The 19,087-nt window shown below is 39.1% G+C and overlaps 1 protein-coding gene across 1 annotated transcript in view; it reads right to left on the bottom strand.

The window, feature by feature from the left end:
• RORB (RAR related orphan receptor B) overlaps positions 1-14,518 on the bottom strand; it is a gene marked incomplete at both ends in the record, with an annotated part of 125,317 nt that extends 110,799 nt beyond the window's left edge. The window contains 2 exons of the mRNA XM_082301658.1: positions 4,938-4,991; positions 13,753-14,518. Coding sequence (XP_082157784.1) covers positions 4,938-4,991; positions 13,753-14,518 — 820 coding nt within the window. The remainder of the gene's footprint in view (positions 1-4,937; positions 4,992-13,752) is intronic.
• Between the last annotated feature and the right edge of the window lie 4,569 nt (positions 14,519-19,087).

The raw sequence follows: 19,087 nt of genomic DNA, 5'->3' as shown, positions 1-19,087 counted from the left end.
GCTCAAAGAATTAGATCCAATATATGCTTCTAACAGTATGACTTAATAAAAAATTATATTTTCAGAAGCAAAATTATTCTGAAACACTTGTCTTTAATGGTTTTGTGCTTCTTATTTAAGAATAACAAAGGCACTGCTGCCCTACAATACACATTTATACCATCTCCTCATTATCACAGCTGGATAATGAAACAATATACATCTCTAAAGTTCAGTCTTGCTTTAGCAGAAGTCCAAGTCAGGAGAATTTCTTTTAAAGAATTTACAGAAGCAACTACAATACCAATATTTGTGGTGCACACTTCCATCTTTGTTCTGTTCTCTCTTGCTCACTTTTTTTGAATTTGCTCTAAAAGCTAAATTAGATCTCAGGGGCACTGCACTACTAAAACAAAGACCTCTTCTAGCCCATTGTGATGGAAGTAGATGTACTCAGGAGGCACATGTACTGAGAGGCTGAAGTGTCATCTTCCCCAAATTCTCTCATTTTTACACAGAACTCTGTACCTCACTTCACAATATCACTCACACAGTCATATACTTGCTCCTCCTGCTTCTAGTCTTATCTCCTTCTCAGAAATGTAGCCACATTAATGTACTGAACTGGAGCGAATTTTTTTTCCTTTGGTAGACTTTGCTAAGCTATTTCACCATCTACATGATTCTTTTCATATATGTATTGAAAATCTCTTTTCTAATACTTACTCTTTTCAAGACACCAAGACAGCTATTTGAAGAGGATATATCCACAGTCCAATCTGCAGCCCTATTATGATCTAATAACAACCCAGTTCTGCTCTCCCTGTGCTTTCCTGACTGCTACTGTTGGTAGTAACAAAGTTGTAATACTTCCCAACTCTAGCTTCATTACCACAGGACTTTAAATTGCAGACATGCTTATAATACACATCACTATAAAGGACCACAGCTTTCACTGGGTGGGAAAAGAAAAACAAAACAAAACCCAACCAAAACCTGAACTGTAAAATCTATTTCCTCCTCAGTTATGAAAACTAACAAATAATTTAAAATTTTAAAATATCAAAAATACTGCAGAAGCAAAAAGTCAAGACTGTTGCATTGAGCTAACAAGTCTAGCACACACCCTCATATACATCACACTTGAAATTTGGCATTACAGATTTCAATAAACGCTAACTACCACTTCTACTGGACGCTAAGAAAAACTTGTTCATGTGTATTTAAAAGAAGAAATAAAAAGTAAAGTAACTTTTCATCTGACAGAAAAATAAAAAATAATGTTTCAGAATGACTGATTTAATCCTGGGCTCCACAGGAGAACTTAATTTTTCAGCTCAGTTTTCTATCTCTGAAACCTTAGAAGTTGTGGTATGTCTGAGTATGTTTAAATACTTTTGACAGAAAGGTCCTGATAAACCAAAGATTTCCTAAGATCACTTAGGAGACGTTTGGACCAGAACAGAGACTCTCATGTTTCTATATCAGATTGCAAAGCTGTGTAACACACAATTCTCTTTATTTTATGCAAAATTGGAATGCTCCCGTCATTCCTGCTGTTCCCTTTTTGTATGTCTGGTTAATTCTTCAGAATTTTCATAAAATTTGTGAACTTTGTAAGAGCAGAGTCAAATTCAGCATCTAACCACAAGAAGTAGCTTGAGATATTTTACATATTTGTTACATAATACTATGCTTTACTCACATACCTTACTTCAGAAGCAAACCTCTTCTACCAAGTACAATTTAAAATTAATGGTAGACACAGAGACTGTATACAGATTACACACAAAGGTTCAACACCAGGTCAGCAGTGACTGAGCAAAATAAAAATGCCATGGCACTTGGTGGCCTGCATGAAGTAAGCTGGTGGTGTCAATCCAATCCTCAATGGACTTTGTTCATTAGAAAGGAAAAACAAACCCCACCACACAGCACTAATTGGCACCCCTGTTGTCACTGTCAGCGGCTAGGCCAAGGTTATAATAGCCACAGGAAAAGGGTCTTTCAAGGTCACTCTCAAGGCACAATAGGGAAGCGGCATGGGACAGAGCAAGCTCCAGTGCCATGGGCAGTTCAGCTCCCCAGACCTCCATCAGATCTGCACCAAACAAGAGCAGCCTGACAAGGATTTTGGACATCAGACACCCCACCCATGCAAATGTCTGCATGTCAAAAATCCCTTCAGGAACAGATCCTAAACCTCTGCAGGGTACAGAAGAGGCATCAATCTGGCACCTTTTTCAATTAAAGAATATAACATGTGTGAAGGCACTTGAGAGCAGAACGCCTAGGAAAGCTCCAATTTAACTGATTTGACAAAATTTCATTGTACAAAAGGTTTCTACTTCTTTTCCTTAATGTACAAGATGCTGACCATATCTGCAACAGAAGGGGAACTATTATCTGTCACACGGTTAGAAACCATCATGCAGAACAAAATAAATTAAACAACATAACTCAGCAGGCTTTCTTGTATATGAATAGTTGCTAAACGCCACTACAGAAAGCATTAATGCGTGTGTAGCTATGGATTTGTCTGGTATGGAGACTCTTCTTCAATCTGCATTTCTAATGACTCTAATGATGAGTGTAGAAGTATCATGTTCCAAGTTCACCCTTAACACCTCAACAGCTCAACACCTTTTCTTCTATTGAGTCTGCCAGCATGCCTGTTACAGAACCAGCTCACAAAATTAATAACCACAAAGACCAGAAGAATATGAATGTACTGAGAGGCAGTCAGCAATGAGAGAGCAGTAGAGATGGGAGTTTAAATGAATGCAGCACAAAAAAAAGTCTAAAAGGTGAACTGCGATAAAACCCAAACCCAATAAACATACATCATAACAAGTGGTTAGCTCTAAGAGAAATAAAAAACAGGATTGCAACATGGCATTTTATTTTCTCTTTTCAATCTTCATTATAAACAACAAAAATACATAGCTATTTAAGGAAAGTTTGTATGCTTGGATGTGCATACATCTCCTACTGTAAATTTTTTTTGAATTCACATAATGGGAAAATAATTTTTAAGGGGCTGTTCAACAATTCTACACATAAGTGTATCAAAATACCACCTATCCCCTCATAAAATACGAAACATTTCTATAAGCACATCTAAAATCCAAAGCCTTTTCAGTTAACTTCTTGAGCAGCATGTAAAATATTGTTTAGTGCTCCTTAAAATATCAACAGTTGGGCTCTAAGCACACACAAAAATAGCCTTATTCCTTAAGTGAAATATAACTCCTAAACAACTCATATTGTTCCTGCCAGTAAACTAAGAGATCATCCTCTGTCTTGGTTTCACAATGAAACATGTATCAAAAATGCTATTTTGGAGATTATGACAAATCACAATATGCATTTAATAGCATTCATTTCCTCAAATTATTTTATCCTGCTGCTCATTTGTGCCCTAATATATAATGCACAAATAGATAATGCAGGTTAAAATTAGGTAAAAATCAGATGCATTCCTAAATATTTCAGTAATAGCATAAAGAGTCTGATACATATACATTCCCCTAGCTCAACTGATCCTGAGAAAAGAGGAAATAGATGTTAACGGATGACAGCTTGGCTCTTTGCCTGTTTTATGCTTAGGACTTACAGAAAATTCCAGGAGGGATGTGGGAAATCAAGAGATTTCATATAAATGTACCTCCTACACTTCCAGTGTAGTTTTCTGAAAAATGAGATATTTTTCTTTTTGGTCGTGGAGAGTTCTGCAATTGTTTGGTCCTGTAATAAGTTCTGTCGGGATGCTATAGAAAGAAAAGTTAGTCAAGGGAATATACTTAAAAATCACCCTGGTCTTGGAGAAATGGAGAGCATCGTAAGAGCATTCTCTATTTCTCTTTTTCTTCTGAGCATGGAGAAAAGATTTAAAGATGTTTTTCCTGTCTTACAAAAATCAGATAGGACACTATCCCTTTATTGCTATATATTTCCACCATCTTCAAAGGCTAAAATCTACATAACAAATATGAGTTTTTTTAAAACAAAAACAACCCCCCAAAAACCATCAAAACCCCACAAAACAAACAAAAAAACCAAACAACCCCCCCCCCAACAAACAACAACAAACAACCACAAAAACCACAACATGCCACCCCGAAAACAACAAAAAAAACCAAACCCACAAACAAATGAAAGTTACTGGCATATTCTTTTATCAGACAGGAAAAAGAGCAGGTGCTGCCAACCAAGAAGCAATAGGGAAGGAGATATTCAGCTCTCAAGCACCTCATCTATTTCCAAGGCTACAGGCATACAAATGCAATAGAGGTACCTCATGGAGATGTAACCCGGCCAAGGTTTAACAAACTGCTTATGTCCTCCTTGCAGCACATCCCAAGCAAAGCAAACCAAAAGAAACAAAAGGTTGAAAAGAACAAAATAACTTTCTGTAATACACAGGGATGCATGGTTTAGGGAACCAATTATATGTTTTCTAACAAGTGAATGAATTTCAGTGTCAAGTACTTTTCTGAGTGCACTGCTTTTCAACAAAAGTGACTGAAAAAAATTCAGAAAAAGAAAGAGGAACAGAAAAAAATAATTGAAAGATAGGAAAAAAATCCAACCAAACCTAATTTGATTCGATCCAGAGTTTGAAAAGATCAGGTTTGGATGTATTTTGCAAATGACATCTCAACTTCACAAATATTGGTTGAAGTGCAGTGAATGCCAAGCTTGCACAGCCAGCTTACGTAACTGTATATGTGATGTCCCAACCTGCAGCATTCCTGAGTAGTGGAGCTCTGGATATACACAGTAAATGAATGGAAGTGGATGTCTTACGTTAGCATTTAGCAGAATACCAAATAGTCTGAAGCCCCATTACAACAAATCTACATGCAACAACAAGTAATACAAAGCAGCACAGTGAATACATTCATATCATATATTTGTTCTCTTCCTTATTTTTCTTCTCTTTTTCTGTTACTTACACTTCTCTCTTTCTTTCTCATTTCCAATAGCAGGGCCACTGTAGTTAACTCCACCTGCAATGAGTGGAAATTGAACAGTCCAGCACTTTATAGTACAGGACTGTTCACATCAAAATCCCTTCCATTCCCTCACTCTTCTGTTTTAATATTCTGTTCTTTTCCTTCACATTTCCACTTACTTCTTGCACATAACTCTGCTTCAAAACAGCACCCTTTCTATTCAGTTTGTTGTTTATACTAATCTTTTCCTCCCCGTTTTCTCTTGCTCCTGATTAAACTCCCTCTTGAAAGCATACATTTCTCTCCTTCAGTTTTATGATGCAGCTGGTACAATCTTTTTCTCCCCAATCCTGTTGAAGCCTGAAAATAGCTTGCTGCAAAAGGTCTTATTTAGTGTTCTCTTTTCATGGCACTTCCACTAGAGTTTGTAGGAATTGCTGATAGAATACATCTTGGCAAATAATTTTCAAAAATGAATACTGGAATTTTGGTAAACGCAAACCAGTCATAAACAAAGGAATTGACTTTTGCATAGGCACCTGAATTAGGACAGTACAAGTTCTCTCCCCTCTCATCCACTGAACCCAAAACTGATCAGCTCTTCCATTTTCTAAAAATCAGTGGGCTGTAAACAACCAATGAGAACATATTGTACCATGATTTTTACATAAAACATTCTAGCAAAGTCTATAGCAATTCTATTTCAAAATTAAAGAGACACAGCTCTGCAGACAGATTTCACTTGATGTAATTTACTGTAGCATACATTTGCTTGAAAAACTATCACATATAAACAGTTTCTCCAAAAAAATCTTTGTGTCATTATTGTTGCTTCTCTAAATGTTAGAGCAGATATTGCATGCAATACCTTTTTTTCTGATCTTTTAATAATATATTAATTTTGAGTTAAATTATGCAGATTACTAGATACTTTTGAAGTCTCATCTTTAATACTGTAACAGCTGCTACAGCACTGGTAATGCCTTTTTTCTCAACCAGGTCTGAATAAGGAATTTATTTTCATAAGTACATAGAATTGCTTTACAAATTGTAGTGGAACATGATGTTGACATTCTTCAAGCCATGGAGTAATTTGTAGTTTAAATTACTCTCAGTGGATGTTAATCAACCATATTTTGCCTCCACTGACATCGTTGTTTTAATCTTCCTCCTTACTGCAACTAATCATGTGAGAGATTAATATAAACTGAATTTTCCAAAATTGGCTATGGCTAGGAGGAAACTAGTATTCTGAATAAAATACGGAGATTTCTGAATGAGAAAACTGGAAGTGTTGCTAATTTTTACTGTCTTCAATGCAACATTAATTTTTAGTGCTAATCTCCCAGTATTCTAATAGGTATATCTAAAAAAAGATTTTGGTGCAGTAGTGCATATATATTATAGATTTACATACATTAAACAAAACAGTTAAGCTGGTATTCCTTGTATCACCTTTCCATTTCCATATATATTTCTACAGAGAGAGTGATTTGTGTCATTAAAAGAAGTCTGGCTTGTTGACAGACACTTCCAATGACCAGTACTTGTACAGCTTGCATAATGCACTGAAAGAAAACAATGACAGGTTTAATATAACTTCCTAAACAAACTAAATTAATTTCTCCTTGATCATCAGTGACACTGTTTCCAAAAGAAGTTTCTTTTCCTCATGAAGATGAAATCAACTCATGGCACTGTGCCTTATTAATACATGTCTTCTCTAATGCCATTATTTCTCTGCGCCACTAGACTGAGCTGCATTTGTTCATACTTGTGCTGCCGCTGCATTTGAATGTCTGGCCTCAGTTCTTGTACATGGTCTCCTCTTTCAGTTCATTCCAATTAATCATCGAATACAGTTCATTGTACAAATATTGTACAAAATCCCCCAAACAATGTTCACTGAAGTAAGCAATGCTTTTCATAGCCAGCTGCTGTTTCGTTCTTCTTCCAGACAGACAAGTAAGAAAAGAAACAACAGAGTGCCTGTTTCACTACTCAGCCAGGACCTGAAATGTAATATTTATTTTCATTTCTCCATCTTATTTAGAAAAGCAAAATCAGTTGGTGCACTGCTAACATGCACAAATGACCAAGGAAGAATGTGCTAGCAGGGAAGTCTTAGGACTTCCAAAACACACTTCTGTGGCAGGTTCTCAAATCAAAAAGTTAACTGGCAGAAATTTATCATCACCTAGCAAAACCAGACGTATTTTTCAATAAGGAAAGAGAAGACAATACACATCAACGTCTCTAAACAGCACTTGTAATGAAAATATGGTCCTTAATTTTGTTAAACTCAGTTTTATACAGTTCACACACAGTAAAATCACTAAACTGTCCTTCTCCAAAAGATCCTTATTTCCAATAAGCCTCTCGGAAAGTTATTTGCTGCACAGTTCTCAGTCTACTAGCTAACAGATAACCCGCCATCCACTTCTGGACTGAGTCTATAGCTTCCAAGTATCTCTGAAACAAGTGTAAACTTTAATGTGTAATGCACACTAAATAATCTTAAGCTCTGCAAACTATTCAGGTGCATGAAGTCTATGACTCTTTACTTCCTGTTGTAATGGGAATAATAATTGAAGACTTCCTTATTTATAAGCAGCTTTGTCTTTACTTTTTACATTTGAAGTTTATTTTAGGAGAACCATAATTTCACCTGAGACCACACAAAACATAATATGCTACCCTCTTGACAGCTCATTATTTTGACAGTAGACCGAACTGCAATTTAATTTCTTTTTGCCTTCTTTTGATCTAAGTACTTTTCCCCCATGAATGTCTTCATTCAAAAAAACAACAAAAAACCACACAAAACAAAGAGAAAAAACAAAACCAAAAAACCACCAGAAATTGGAACTTGTAACAAATGCACTGCTTGTAAGAGCAGAGACATTTTTCCTCCAAAGGATTGATTCAGAGAGGGAAAAAAATTAAATGCAATGGGAATGCATGTGTTGTTTAGAAGTGTTACTCTGAAGGATAACCTCACTTATGAATACCACGGATTGATGAAATAGAAATATGACTCTTAAAAAGAGTAATTTTGTTATGGAAGGAGTTTGCTTGTTCAGGAAACCTAAGTGACCATGGGTAACTAAAACAAATCAGTTAAATGTGAAACCATCTCAAGAACATCTGTAAGTAGACAGACTGCTTTATAGACTGACTTTGTAATAGTCATTGAAATTGCCCTTAAAATTATATTGCTTTTTAGCCATACTAAAATATTTATTACCCTGTGTAGCATATTCATGCATAAATGTATTACAAATCTATGTATTTTCCTAATCTTTACTTAAAGATTGATTTGGCCACTATTTACTAGCAATAAGCATAAGCCTAACAATTAAACAAAGTAGTTTATTGGTAGCTGGCAGAAGAAAAATGTTTTTGAATATTTTTTTATGTGTCAGCCTTAGCAGAGAACACATGGAGCATATTTACAAACATTTCTTTCCATTTATATAAATATTTATATAGTCAACAGCTGTATTCAAGCACTAAAGAGTAGCAGACAGTAAGGAGTAGAAGGTGATTTTATTGAAATCTCAGAGCAAGAAGATTTTTTTTAATTTGGCATGCTTCTTATAATGTTGATTCCCTGTGGCCTTTATATCACTCATGTTGCTTACAATATCATATTATTGGGTTTCCAAGGGACACAGAAAAAGCAGCCTTAAATTCAGCTTGCCTTATTTCTGTGAATAGTCCCATAAAATCTAACTGAACTACTCACATTAAAAAGGCCCATGATAACTCTTTATAAATTAGTTTTTCTGTCAAGAAAATGTAATTACTTGATGTTTACTCTTTAGTAAGTACGTGGTTTTAAAACGGCCATGATCCAGATAAACATAAGATTTTAAAAAATTATTGCATTTTTGTGCAGCAGTAAAAGCATAGATCCTCCATAAAAATTGTGTACATCCATTTTAATTGGCAATTCATCAAAATAATTCACAATTAACAGCAAAGTAACAACATTTATGTCAAACTAAATTAGCATATATACTTGTAGCAGAGGCAGAAACAGCTGTTATTCTGTTTGCATAAACTTCCAGCCGAATGTGTCTGGCAAAGTTAAGCACAAACATTTCTGCTTTACAAAAAATAGTTCCAAGACTGCAAAAATGCAGAGGGCCAAACGTCTCATTAATAGGACCACTCAAGTGAGTAAGCATTGTTCAGTCAAACAAGGACCAGGCCATCATAGCTGTACTGTATTCTCAATCCTGTGCATATATTAAGAGTTTTTAATATGTTCATGAAACCAATATTAGAAACAAACAGGGAAATAGCACAATCCAAAAGGCACCTTCTGTCTGCCACCCCCAGTGACACTGTGTGATGTCTTATTCTCCAAGCTGCACTGCAGACTTTGCCAGACTGCATACAGAATCGGAAGAAAAAACAACATTGAACTTTTTTAAACACGGAGCACTAAGAACAACATTTTGACATCTAAAGCTAGTCTATGAAAGTCATTACGGAAAGCCCCAACTGTGCTAAATGTACAAAGCTGTTAAAATTGCTCTTTAAAGAAACTGATTTTAAATTCAAATGTATCAGTTTTTTTAAAATTTACACTTTGATTTAAGTTGATATAACAGGTTTATTACTAAGCTCAACAGCAACTGATCTAAGACAGCATATTAGAATTGTTAAGCAGTGTAACCACTAACACACTCCTGTTATCTTGTGATTGTGAAGCAATGCTCAGATTTTCTTCTCTTTTAATATCTTTTTAATTGTTTCCATTTTGTTCTATGGAACAACTATTATATTTAGCCAAATTTACCATAAATGCTATTGTAACACCTGTGATTTCCCTCATTAAAAGCAAAATGGACAGGGTCATGGGTTGAAAGGGCAGGGTATGGACTACAAAAGGGCTAGTTAACATAAGCCATTATACTGTTGTACTGATAAAGCTCATTTCTATTCAACAGATGATTAGTTCAATCAATATTTACTCCTGTGTGCATCTTCATCTACAAAGCATACATTCTTCAATTTCACAGCGCATATCTTGATTTCTGTGAATTCACTTCACTGTTTGAGAGGTAGGAATTTCTTGCTAACTTGGGAACCTTTCACCCCTTTGCATTACTTTCCTGTATCAGGGAACCAGTGCCCACACTGTGGGTCCTGGAACTGTTTAACAACACTCAGTACTGCTGAAGGTAAACCTTACCCATACACTTCCGAGTAGGCAAACGTCACTATGATATACAGCAATGCCTTCAACAGCACCCTAAAGCCTTTCCACAAATTATCACAAGTACATTTTAAACAGGAATGATCACTTCCAGAATTCTTGTTTACTCAGAATACTTTTTTTTTTCTCCTGATAGATTTACTCCTCAAATTCCAAAAATAATTTTTAACCATAGAACACAATTTAAATGACCTCTACTACTGTACTGCCAAATTAGAAAATCATACCAAGCAACTGCTTGTCATTGTATTTGTAAAAGTCCAAAAACGGAAGTCAGACATTTTCTATACCACAAAGGAGAAATTATTTCCAGTCAATGCACATGGTATTTTCACAGTTTTTAAATTAACTGCCACCAGATTTCCATCTATGAACAACAAATGTAACTTAAAAAAAATTATATTATGAAAAAACCTTATATAATATCTACATTACATTAAACCATACAGTTATCTATTGATGAACTTTCATTATGTACTCTCCTCTGACCCCCAGTACCATACCATATTACAATTCAAGATAAATGGAAGATACCACATGGAATATAAGTATGATCCAATGCAAAGTAAAACTACTGCTGAGGTACAAATGGGCTCTCATGCTTTCCCTTTTACTTTTGTTCATTCTAGAGAGGTGTCACTGAATTGACTATACACATTTGCATTTTTTATTATGTGATACTGTTTATTACTGACTCATGATTTTCTAAGCATGCACTCTCATTTATTACATTTTACCTGCAAAGACTCAACACCACTAACTTGTGTTTTATCACCTATCAAGGAGTCCCAGTGAAGTCAAATAACATTATCCAGTTAAGGAATAGCTAGATGCACTACACTGTTGAGGACAAATTGGCTTTACACTGGTGGGGTAAGGTCCTAAGTCCTTCCTTTAAATAGTCAGTGTTCATTGACATATTTTAGGATATTATTGTTACATATTTCAAATAGAGACATATTTACTTTTCCTGAAAAAAAAACTGCAAAATCATTTTCCTTTAAGTTAATGAGTCTCCAAAGATCCCTGCATTCACATACTCAATTCAGGAGAACTTCTTAGTTAGCCAGTCTACTAGTATATGTTACTTAATATCTTGCTTCAAAATACTGCCAACAGCATTTGTTTGATCACAACCTTCTAATTTCTTACAAATATTTCAGTCATGCTAAGAAAATGGAGTAACTACATAACATCATGTAACATGCACTACTGCTCAGTCCTGACACCAACAAGAAAAAACTACACAGAAAACTCCCTTAAATAATTTGGCTTCAGGGGTTTGCGGTGCTCCTTTTCTTCAAAATGTATCAGAAAAAGCTTTTTAGTAAGAGTTTCAACTACAAGTTTAAATATTACTTTTGTAATAAGTGGAGTACTTGGGTACTAATGTCACTTTCACAACTCAAATAGTTAAGATCACAAACTTGGCTTTTTTAAGTGCACGAGTAGCAAGTTCCCAGAGTAAAAGTAGATATTTTGACATCTTTTTTTGCCACAGCCAACCTTACAAGTTTGCATAGCAGCTGCATTATAGGCAGAATTGTAATAGCTTTAAGCTTAACAAATCATTTCAGTAAGAATTAAATTACAAGAAAAAAAGTAAGTCTTCTTTTTCAGTTAAACAGCACAATCATTTTAGTGCATCTTCTGTTCTCTTTTTCTAAAAAATATACTGAAGTACACATTCTATGTTCTTAACTCCCTCACAGGATGTTGCCAGGAGTGGGACAGATGGAAGGAAGACTAGTGAACGCTCATTGTAAATTTCTTTTATATCTATGTTTGGCTCTATAAAATACTGGTATAAAAGTCATTAACTTCACAAAATTCCATTTTCCATTCAGAGGGAAATATTTGCACCTACCATAACAACAAGAGTACCATAACAACAAGAGTACCAAACCAACAAATTCCCAGTCTCCTGCACATTGTTCTGCTGTATGTCAGTATGGCTACATATGCAGAATGGGATTTAAATCAAGATTTAAAGTGCAGAAAATTATTATTTTGGATAGTATATGACCAGTGACTGTAACATACTGGCACAATAGCAGAAAATGTTAGCTTGGCTTCCACAGGATGGGATGACTGACTGTCTATGTGACTGTCCAGTATGTTGGGATTCACCAGGCAGTAATACAGGTTGGGTATTTGCTCTCCTTGGCTTCCATCTCCAATGTGAAGCAGTAATGAACCACAGCAGTCTCTGCACAACCCAGGCAGGCTGTGCTAACTGCATCAACTGCAGCTTGGAAGGATCACAACTCAGCTGGGAAAGTTTGCAGGAACAGCTCACATACTCAAGACTGAGATTTTCCTCTTTGAAACCAACTGCAAATATAATTGAAAACAACTACACCTTCAAAAGAAGGCTTACAGTTCTCTAAAAGCATGAATTCATGGGAGCTCACAACCTGTGAATTGTGACACTCATTTATTTCTGTTATTTGGAAAGTCACAAAGACAGATGTTCAATTAATATATAATGTTCCTTTTTATTTGAGAGGGTGTGAAGCATTGCTCTTGCCTCGGACACACCTGTTGTAAAACTTCACTTTACTAACCTCTTGCACATGAGTTTTGAACAAGGATGAAAGCTGCCCGTTTGTTGTTTTTCTCCTCCATCCATCCCAGCCCTTTTTTCCCTACCTGTAAATTCCCCATGGAGTAAGCATAAATACAGTGCAAATATTAATTTGCATATTAGGGGCAGAGCTGCACCTCTTCACAGTAGCTGACAGCACAGCTAAAGGGGTGGCAAAAATGACTACAGAGCTAGGGTAGATCCTGCAAGAGATGCCACCAGATGTGCAGCAAGATCTGCCTCCCTCTCCCTAAGCGTCTAAGAGGGAGGATATTTCACTTCACCCTTGCACAGACCACCCCAAGTCATGGGAGGAGAGGCACAGGTGCCATGGCTTGCATGGATGAAGTGCCTAGAAAAAGGGGAGATGGGGTTCCTGACCAGGGGTCACAGGATGCGCACACTTTGAAAACAACCCGAGACAATGACCGGCTTTACTCAAATTGGAGGCGCTCCTGTGCGAAGAAAAAAAAAGAACAAAAAACCCAAACAAAAAACACAAACAAAACCAAAACCCGCAAAAACCCAAACTCAAATAAACAGAAAACCCCCAACCCAAGCAGCAAAGCTGCAACAGGGGCCACTTTACAGAACTGAGTGTTTTCTCTCTGTTTCCTGTTGCTCTTAAGAAAAACAAACACTGTTCAGCAAGTTCTTGCCAGATGCCCCACAGCCAGCACCCTAACAAAGAACGCTGGGGGAGAACAAGGTCTTTTTATGTTGATTTGCACAAATGTCAAAGTTACAATTCCTTTAAAGTGAATTACACACGTGTGATTTGTTACTGCTGCTAAGACACGCTGTTACAGAAGCTGACATCGAACAAGATGTAATTCTAGCTTAAAGTTCTTTCTAGCGTGTGTGTCCCCCGTCCTTAAATGGAAGATCCAAGAAATCTGCATGCAATGTCGCTGTCAACCCCGAGCGCGCCCCACTCCACATTAGCCCTTCTCCTCCGTTCCAGCACCCTGGTAGAGACTACTTTTTGTCCCTTTTACCAAGCCGTGGCTGAGGCAAGCAACCGGTCTGACAAACTGGGTGATAAAGGGCAATGTGGAAGATGAGGGCGGAGGAACGGTATAAGCCCCGCGGACGCCCGAGGCTGGCAGGGGCTGTTCTTGCCTTGGTGCCGGTGTTCGCCTGGCCCGGAGATGGGGCCCAGGGGAGTCCGGCCCTAGGAGACACGGAAACAACGCATTCCCACGTCTTCCACAGCCCTCCACACCCACTTGGATGACCGGTGTGCCAGCTGCAGCCTCTCTCCAGCCCCACCGGACAAGCGCCCCAGCAGTTCTCCATGCCTGAGGGTGTCCCATCGGTGACCATACTCTGCTCCCCTGCGGGACCCTCACGGGAGGGGCTGCAAGCCCTGGAGGAGGCTCTCACCGCCACCCACGACAGGGCTGCGCGGCACACGCTCGGGGGCCCGAAGGGACCTGCGGGCACGGGGATCCCGGGCAGCACAACCCTTCCCACCCAGTTAGCAGCCCATGGGAAATGAGGGCCTCTAGGCGACGTGCCAGTTCGGGAACGAAGTCCAGATAACTTTTGGGGAGCCCTTCTCCGTGCTGGCAGCGACCCGGGACCAAGCGGCAGCGGGTTCTGCCGTACGGGACACCTGCCGCGCCCCACGGGCAGCTGCAGGTGGGGACTGCACGGCACAGACACTGCCAAGCACCTGAGCCTCCCTTCTGCCTGCCCGCCACGGGCCAGGGCGGCGCCGGGCTTCCCAGGACAGGTACGTGAGGGGTGCCCGCCCACCATCTACGCGGAAGGTTCCTCGAGATGGGTCGCGGCCCCCGCCGGTGCACGAATCACACCGTCAGAAGCCACGCCGGCGGGCGGGCACGACTCATCAACTTTCTCCCCCGGACCCTCTCCCCTAGTACGAAACCTCTTCCCCAGCCCCTTCCCCAGTACCTTTCCCAAAAGAGAGATGTCCCCCGGCCCGCTTACCTCGCATGGTGTTGGTTCCCCGCTCCGCGCAGTCATGAAGCTAGGAGCCCAGGAACCGCACCGCACAAATCCCGTCTCAACACCCGCGAAGGTGGCAGCCGCCGCAGCTCTGCTCCGCCGGGAAAACCATACCTCCGGGGCGGCTCCGCGGGGCGCGGCTCCGCGGGCTCCCCGCCGCCGGGCGCGCTGCTCCGGGGCGGCCGCCCCGCGACTGCCCGCCGCGGAGCCTCTGGGGGGGGCGCCTGGGCGGCCGAGAGGCGGCGAGGGGCTGAGCAGGGGAGCAGGAGGAAAGGAGTTACGTTAGGAAAAAACAAGAAAAACACGCGGAGGCAGAAGAGAGGGGGGTGCCGCGTGGATGGCAGAGCATGTGCGCTTTCACATGACAACGGCGCCCCTCAGCAGCTCCCCGGTGCGGATTTCCACTGCGCAAACACAGCAGCGCACGGAGCGAAAATGAGATCCAGTGAGAAAGCGGCAAAGAGGCTTATAGCGGGGGGTGGGCGGTGCCGCCGCCGCCGCCCCGCCCGCTGTCAGCGCCGCCGCCAATCGCCGCGGCCCGCCCGGCTCCGCCGCCGCGGGTGGCCCCGTGTGCCGCCGCCGGGCCTGGCCGCGCGGGGTGCGCGGACTCTGCGGGGCTCCGCGACCCCCCGCGCCCGCCACTTCTGCTCGCCCTGGGAGAGCCCGGCCGCCGGTGGGTCCTGCCCGGCAGCCGAGTCTGGGCGTGATGGTGCAGGAATGGGACTGGCGTGCAGAGCTCTGGAGCTGGTGGAGAAAGGCAGCGGGCGCAGAAGATCACCTTGTGTGGCGTTGTTAGTGAGGAGGCGGTGTCTCCGGGGAGAAAGGCGAAAGCGTTCGGTCACCACGGTGTGACAGTCATCGGTAAAACTGCATTTTCCGACGGGAATGGGAAAGTTTGGTGGTGAGTTATTTTCTCATTAAAGAGTGAATCTGAACGTCGAAAACGTTGTTTTCCGGTGTAAGACTAGCAGAAGGTTTTGCAGAAACCCGTGTGTTCTGCGGCCAGCAGGATTTTCACGACTCACAACTCTCCCTCTGATTAACTGGTGATTGTCCCCGAAAAAAACCAAAATACAAAAACCAACCAAACACTGTCCCCCATCCCCACCCAAGCAAACAAAAAAGGCAACAAAAACACCCAAACAAAAAAAAAAGAGCTCGGGATCCTTTCAATTATTGTCTTGTTTTGGTTTTTTTATTTTATGATAGATCATGGAACACAACCACAATACATCTCAATGAGTTATCTTAAAAACCCTGTTATCATGGTTTACAGTTCCTAACTCCAAACTTAAAATGAAAAAGAAAACCCCTGATTTAACTAAAATGTATCCATACAAAAGTTATTATATCCACCTCATAAACCAAAATGGGGATATATATTTGATACTGTTAAATTATGCATAGACATGCCAAAATAGATGTATTTGTTACTACATGAATTATCAGACTAAGTTCTATTAGGTCTGTTTTGCAAGAGATCATAGGTATGAGCTCTTTTGTGCTCTTAAGATTTATTATAGGAAAGATACAAAATGAGGTGTCCACTGTTACTGCAAACTGACAAAGCTTTATTCTTGGGGAACAAGGTTACAGGTTTAGAGGAAGCAGTTCTTGTGGCTAGCCTCTTTCAAAACACCAGTTTGAACTGAAACTGAGCAAGACGTGAAAGAATCAGCTCTGCCAGTATTGAAAATGTCTAGATTTACCTAACCATGGTGAATTTTGACTGCATTCACTGTAGTGAAGGCAGAGTCAGTTGCAAAAAAACCCCAAAAAAACACAGAACTTCATTCCTAGGATAGTAGATGGGATTTGTATTCTTGACCATAGTATTTATGCAATTTATACGCTGCATGCGAAGTTGCTGATACTCATGTGAGATATATTAGGATCTCATCCAGAAACTTTCACCAATTACTTGGCTTTACTTATATCAGCACACCTTTCAGTAACAATCACCTGCTCTCCATCTTTTCACAAGACCTGGAATTTACAGTGGCATATTTTCTATTTAATTGGGATTTTAGCAGATGTGGTTGGCGGCAGTCAGGCTTGCCTCCAGGATTCTCTTCTATGGATTTTCCCACCAACCATCTCTTCAATCTGTTCCTCCTGTTCAAAGGTTTCTGAAGTAATTGCAATAAAACAACTCTTACACATCACTTTGCAGAGCATGTTAGGAAGTCTCATCTCATAACAAGTATAATTTACCCACTATCTAATATGGAATTTAGTGAACAGTGCTTATAGCTTTTACAAAAGCAACTGGGAGAGAGAGCAGAGATTCCATCTACTTGTCGTATTTGAAGCAGAACATTTTTTTCCCCTACTGCATATTCACCTAGCAGCTGGAACAAAAGACAGATGAATTTCAAGAGGAGGCACACACTCTTTTTTCATATTGTCAAGTCATCTTGTTCTTTTTTATGCCAACATGATTTTTGGATTTAATTGTTTTAAAGCTGCATCTTAACATCAATCAAAACTTTATTAGGTAGATAGCAAGCTATCTACTTCCTGTGCTGTGCATTCAAAATACCCTACACTATGATGGTGAGTTCTGGTTCATCTTTATGTGGGATTTGTATGGTGCTTTTGACAATGGAGAAAAAAAATCTCATTATTCTTTCTTAGCTTCATTTTGATGAAAAGGGTTTTTTTTCTTCCCAGCCTCCCCCTCCCCCCCATAATTTGGCCCCTGGAATTCATTTGCATTTCTCACTACCCTATGGAATGGCAATTTTTATTTATCTGTTTTCAGAAGTCCTGGTAGACTTCTAGTTTATTAATCTTTCTTGTTCCAATATAGTCTATGTATAATGATGTCTGAGCTAACTTCTTCACTAGCTAAAGCAAGTTGTTAAATTTGAATTTTTTTTAATATTTAGGGTGCAATATTGTCTGCTAAGTACTAGTAAGGGTGGCGAAAGAATTAGACATATTATAAACGTGTGAACTTCACTGAGGGCCAGACAAATTATAAATACTTTATATAAAAATACAGGGCTACTTGAAACTGTTATGTGTTGAAGCAAGTAAACAACACACAAGAAAGCCACATGATCTGAGGTCATACAGAAATTTATAGAATATTTAAAAACTGAACACATATCTTCAGTAGTTAGATAAACTGAGTAGTACAATTTAGCCCGCTATTTTTTTAAGATGTTAGTTACCCTAGGTTTCAAAGAAAGCCTTTTCAGATTTTTCTCATTTCAGATGAGTGCTTCAGAGAAGACGTTTAGAAAACACCAGACAAGTAGAGTTAAAATACAGCAAATAATTTGTTTTATTTCAAAATATAAACAAGTATTTTACGGCCAAAGAAGGATATTATTGCTATTATATTTTCATGGCAAAATAACAATGATAAGTTGCTTTTCAGAATATTCACTTGCATTAGCAGCTTTCCAAGGCTCTTTGGATGACAATCTTCTAAGACAGTATTTAAAGCCACATAGTTTTATAATTTTAATAATTTGCAATATGTTCATTAGAGCTGTAGCAAGTTATGCCTAATTTAGTTACTTCATTAAAAAGTACTGAATAGAACATAGTCAAAACAAACTGTGTCAGGCAGGTCCCATTTCATTCCCCTGGATATCAGTGGCTAATTTCTGTTGGCATGAAAGGAAGCCAGATTCACCCTATAGCCAGAATTTATTTCTTAGATTCAATAGGAGTAGCATTGGTAACAATTTTCTTCATCTCATCTGTCTCCAGCTTCATTGCCAGACATTCCTAACTTCATGTAAGTAGTAATAAAGATTTTCTCATTTTTCATTTTATGACTTTTGCACAAATTTATTGACAGACTCAATAATCTGGGCTTCTCTCATAGGTTCTTCACTTTAGATTAACTTTCTAAAATTCTTCTTATCTCTTTATGCTGCCTGCAATCTGAAAACATGCACGTGCACTATATTATCTTTGTCTCCTATAAAGCCGTATAACCATTATGCATTTTCAAACTCTTTCCACAGAATATTATTTAATTCAAAACCTGTGCATTTTCTTCCAAAATAGTAAAATTACTTTAAAAGCAGCCCTAGAAAATCCTGAAACAATCAGAAACAACATTTAACAATCGAAAAATCTTTAATTATGCCAATTTAGTTTTAGAAGCTAAGAACGTAATGTATTATGCATGACAGGATAACCAGAAACTTGAAAAAAATAAAAAACAATGCTTGACTTTTTCCTCTGTCTTGTGAGATGAAAAGCAATCCCTAGCTGCAAACAAGGAATCTCAACTCCTGTAAATACTTCATGACATCTATTTCATTCTGTATGTTCTTCCCCACCTCAATGGTAGAAATTGTATTGTGACTTCCCCTGCTTTATATGCAGTGTCAA

This window comes from Coloeus monedula (genome assembly GCF_965178545.1).
Source record: "Coloeus monedula genome assembly, chromosome: Z".
Classification (NCBI taxonomy): domain Eukaryota; kingdom Metazoa; phylum Chordata; class Aves; order Passeriformes; family Corvidae; genus Coloeus; species Coloeus monedula.
The sequence above is the reverse complement of the archived record's forward strand: the minus strand, read 5'-3'. Positions and strand labels throughout refer to the sequence as shown.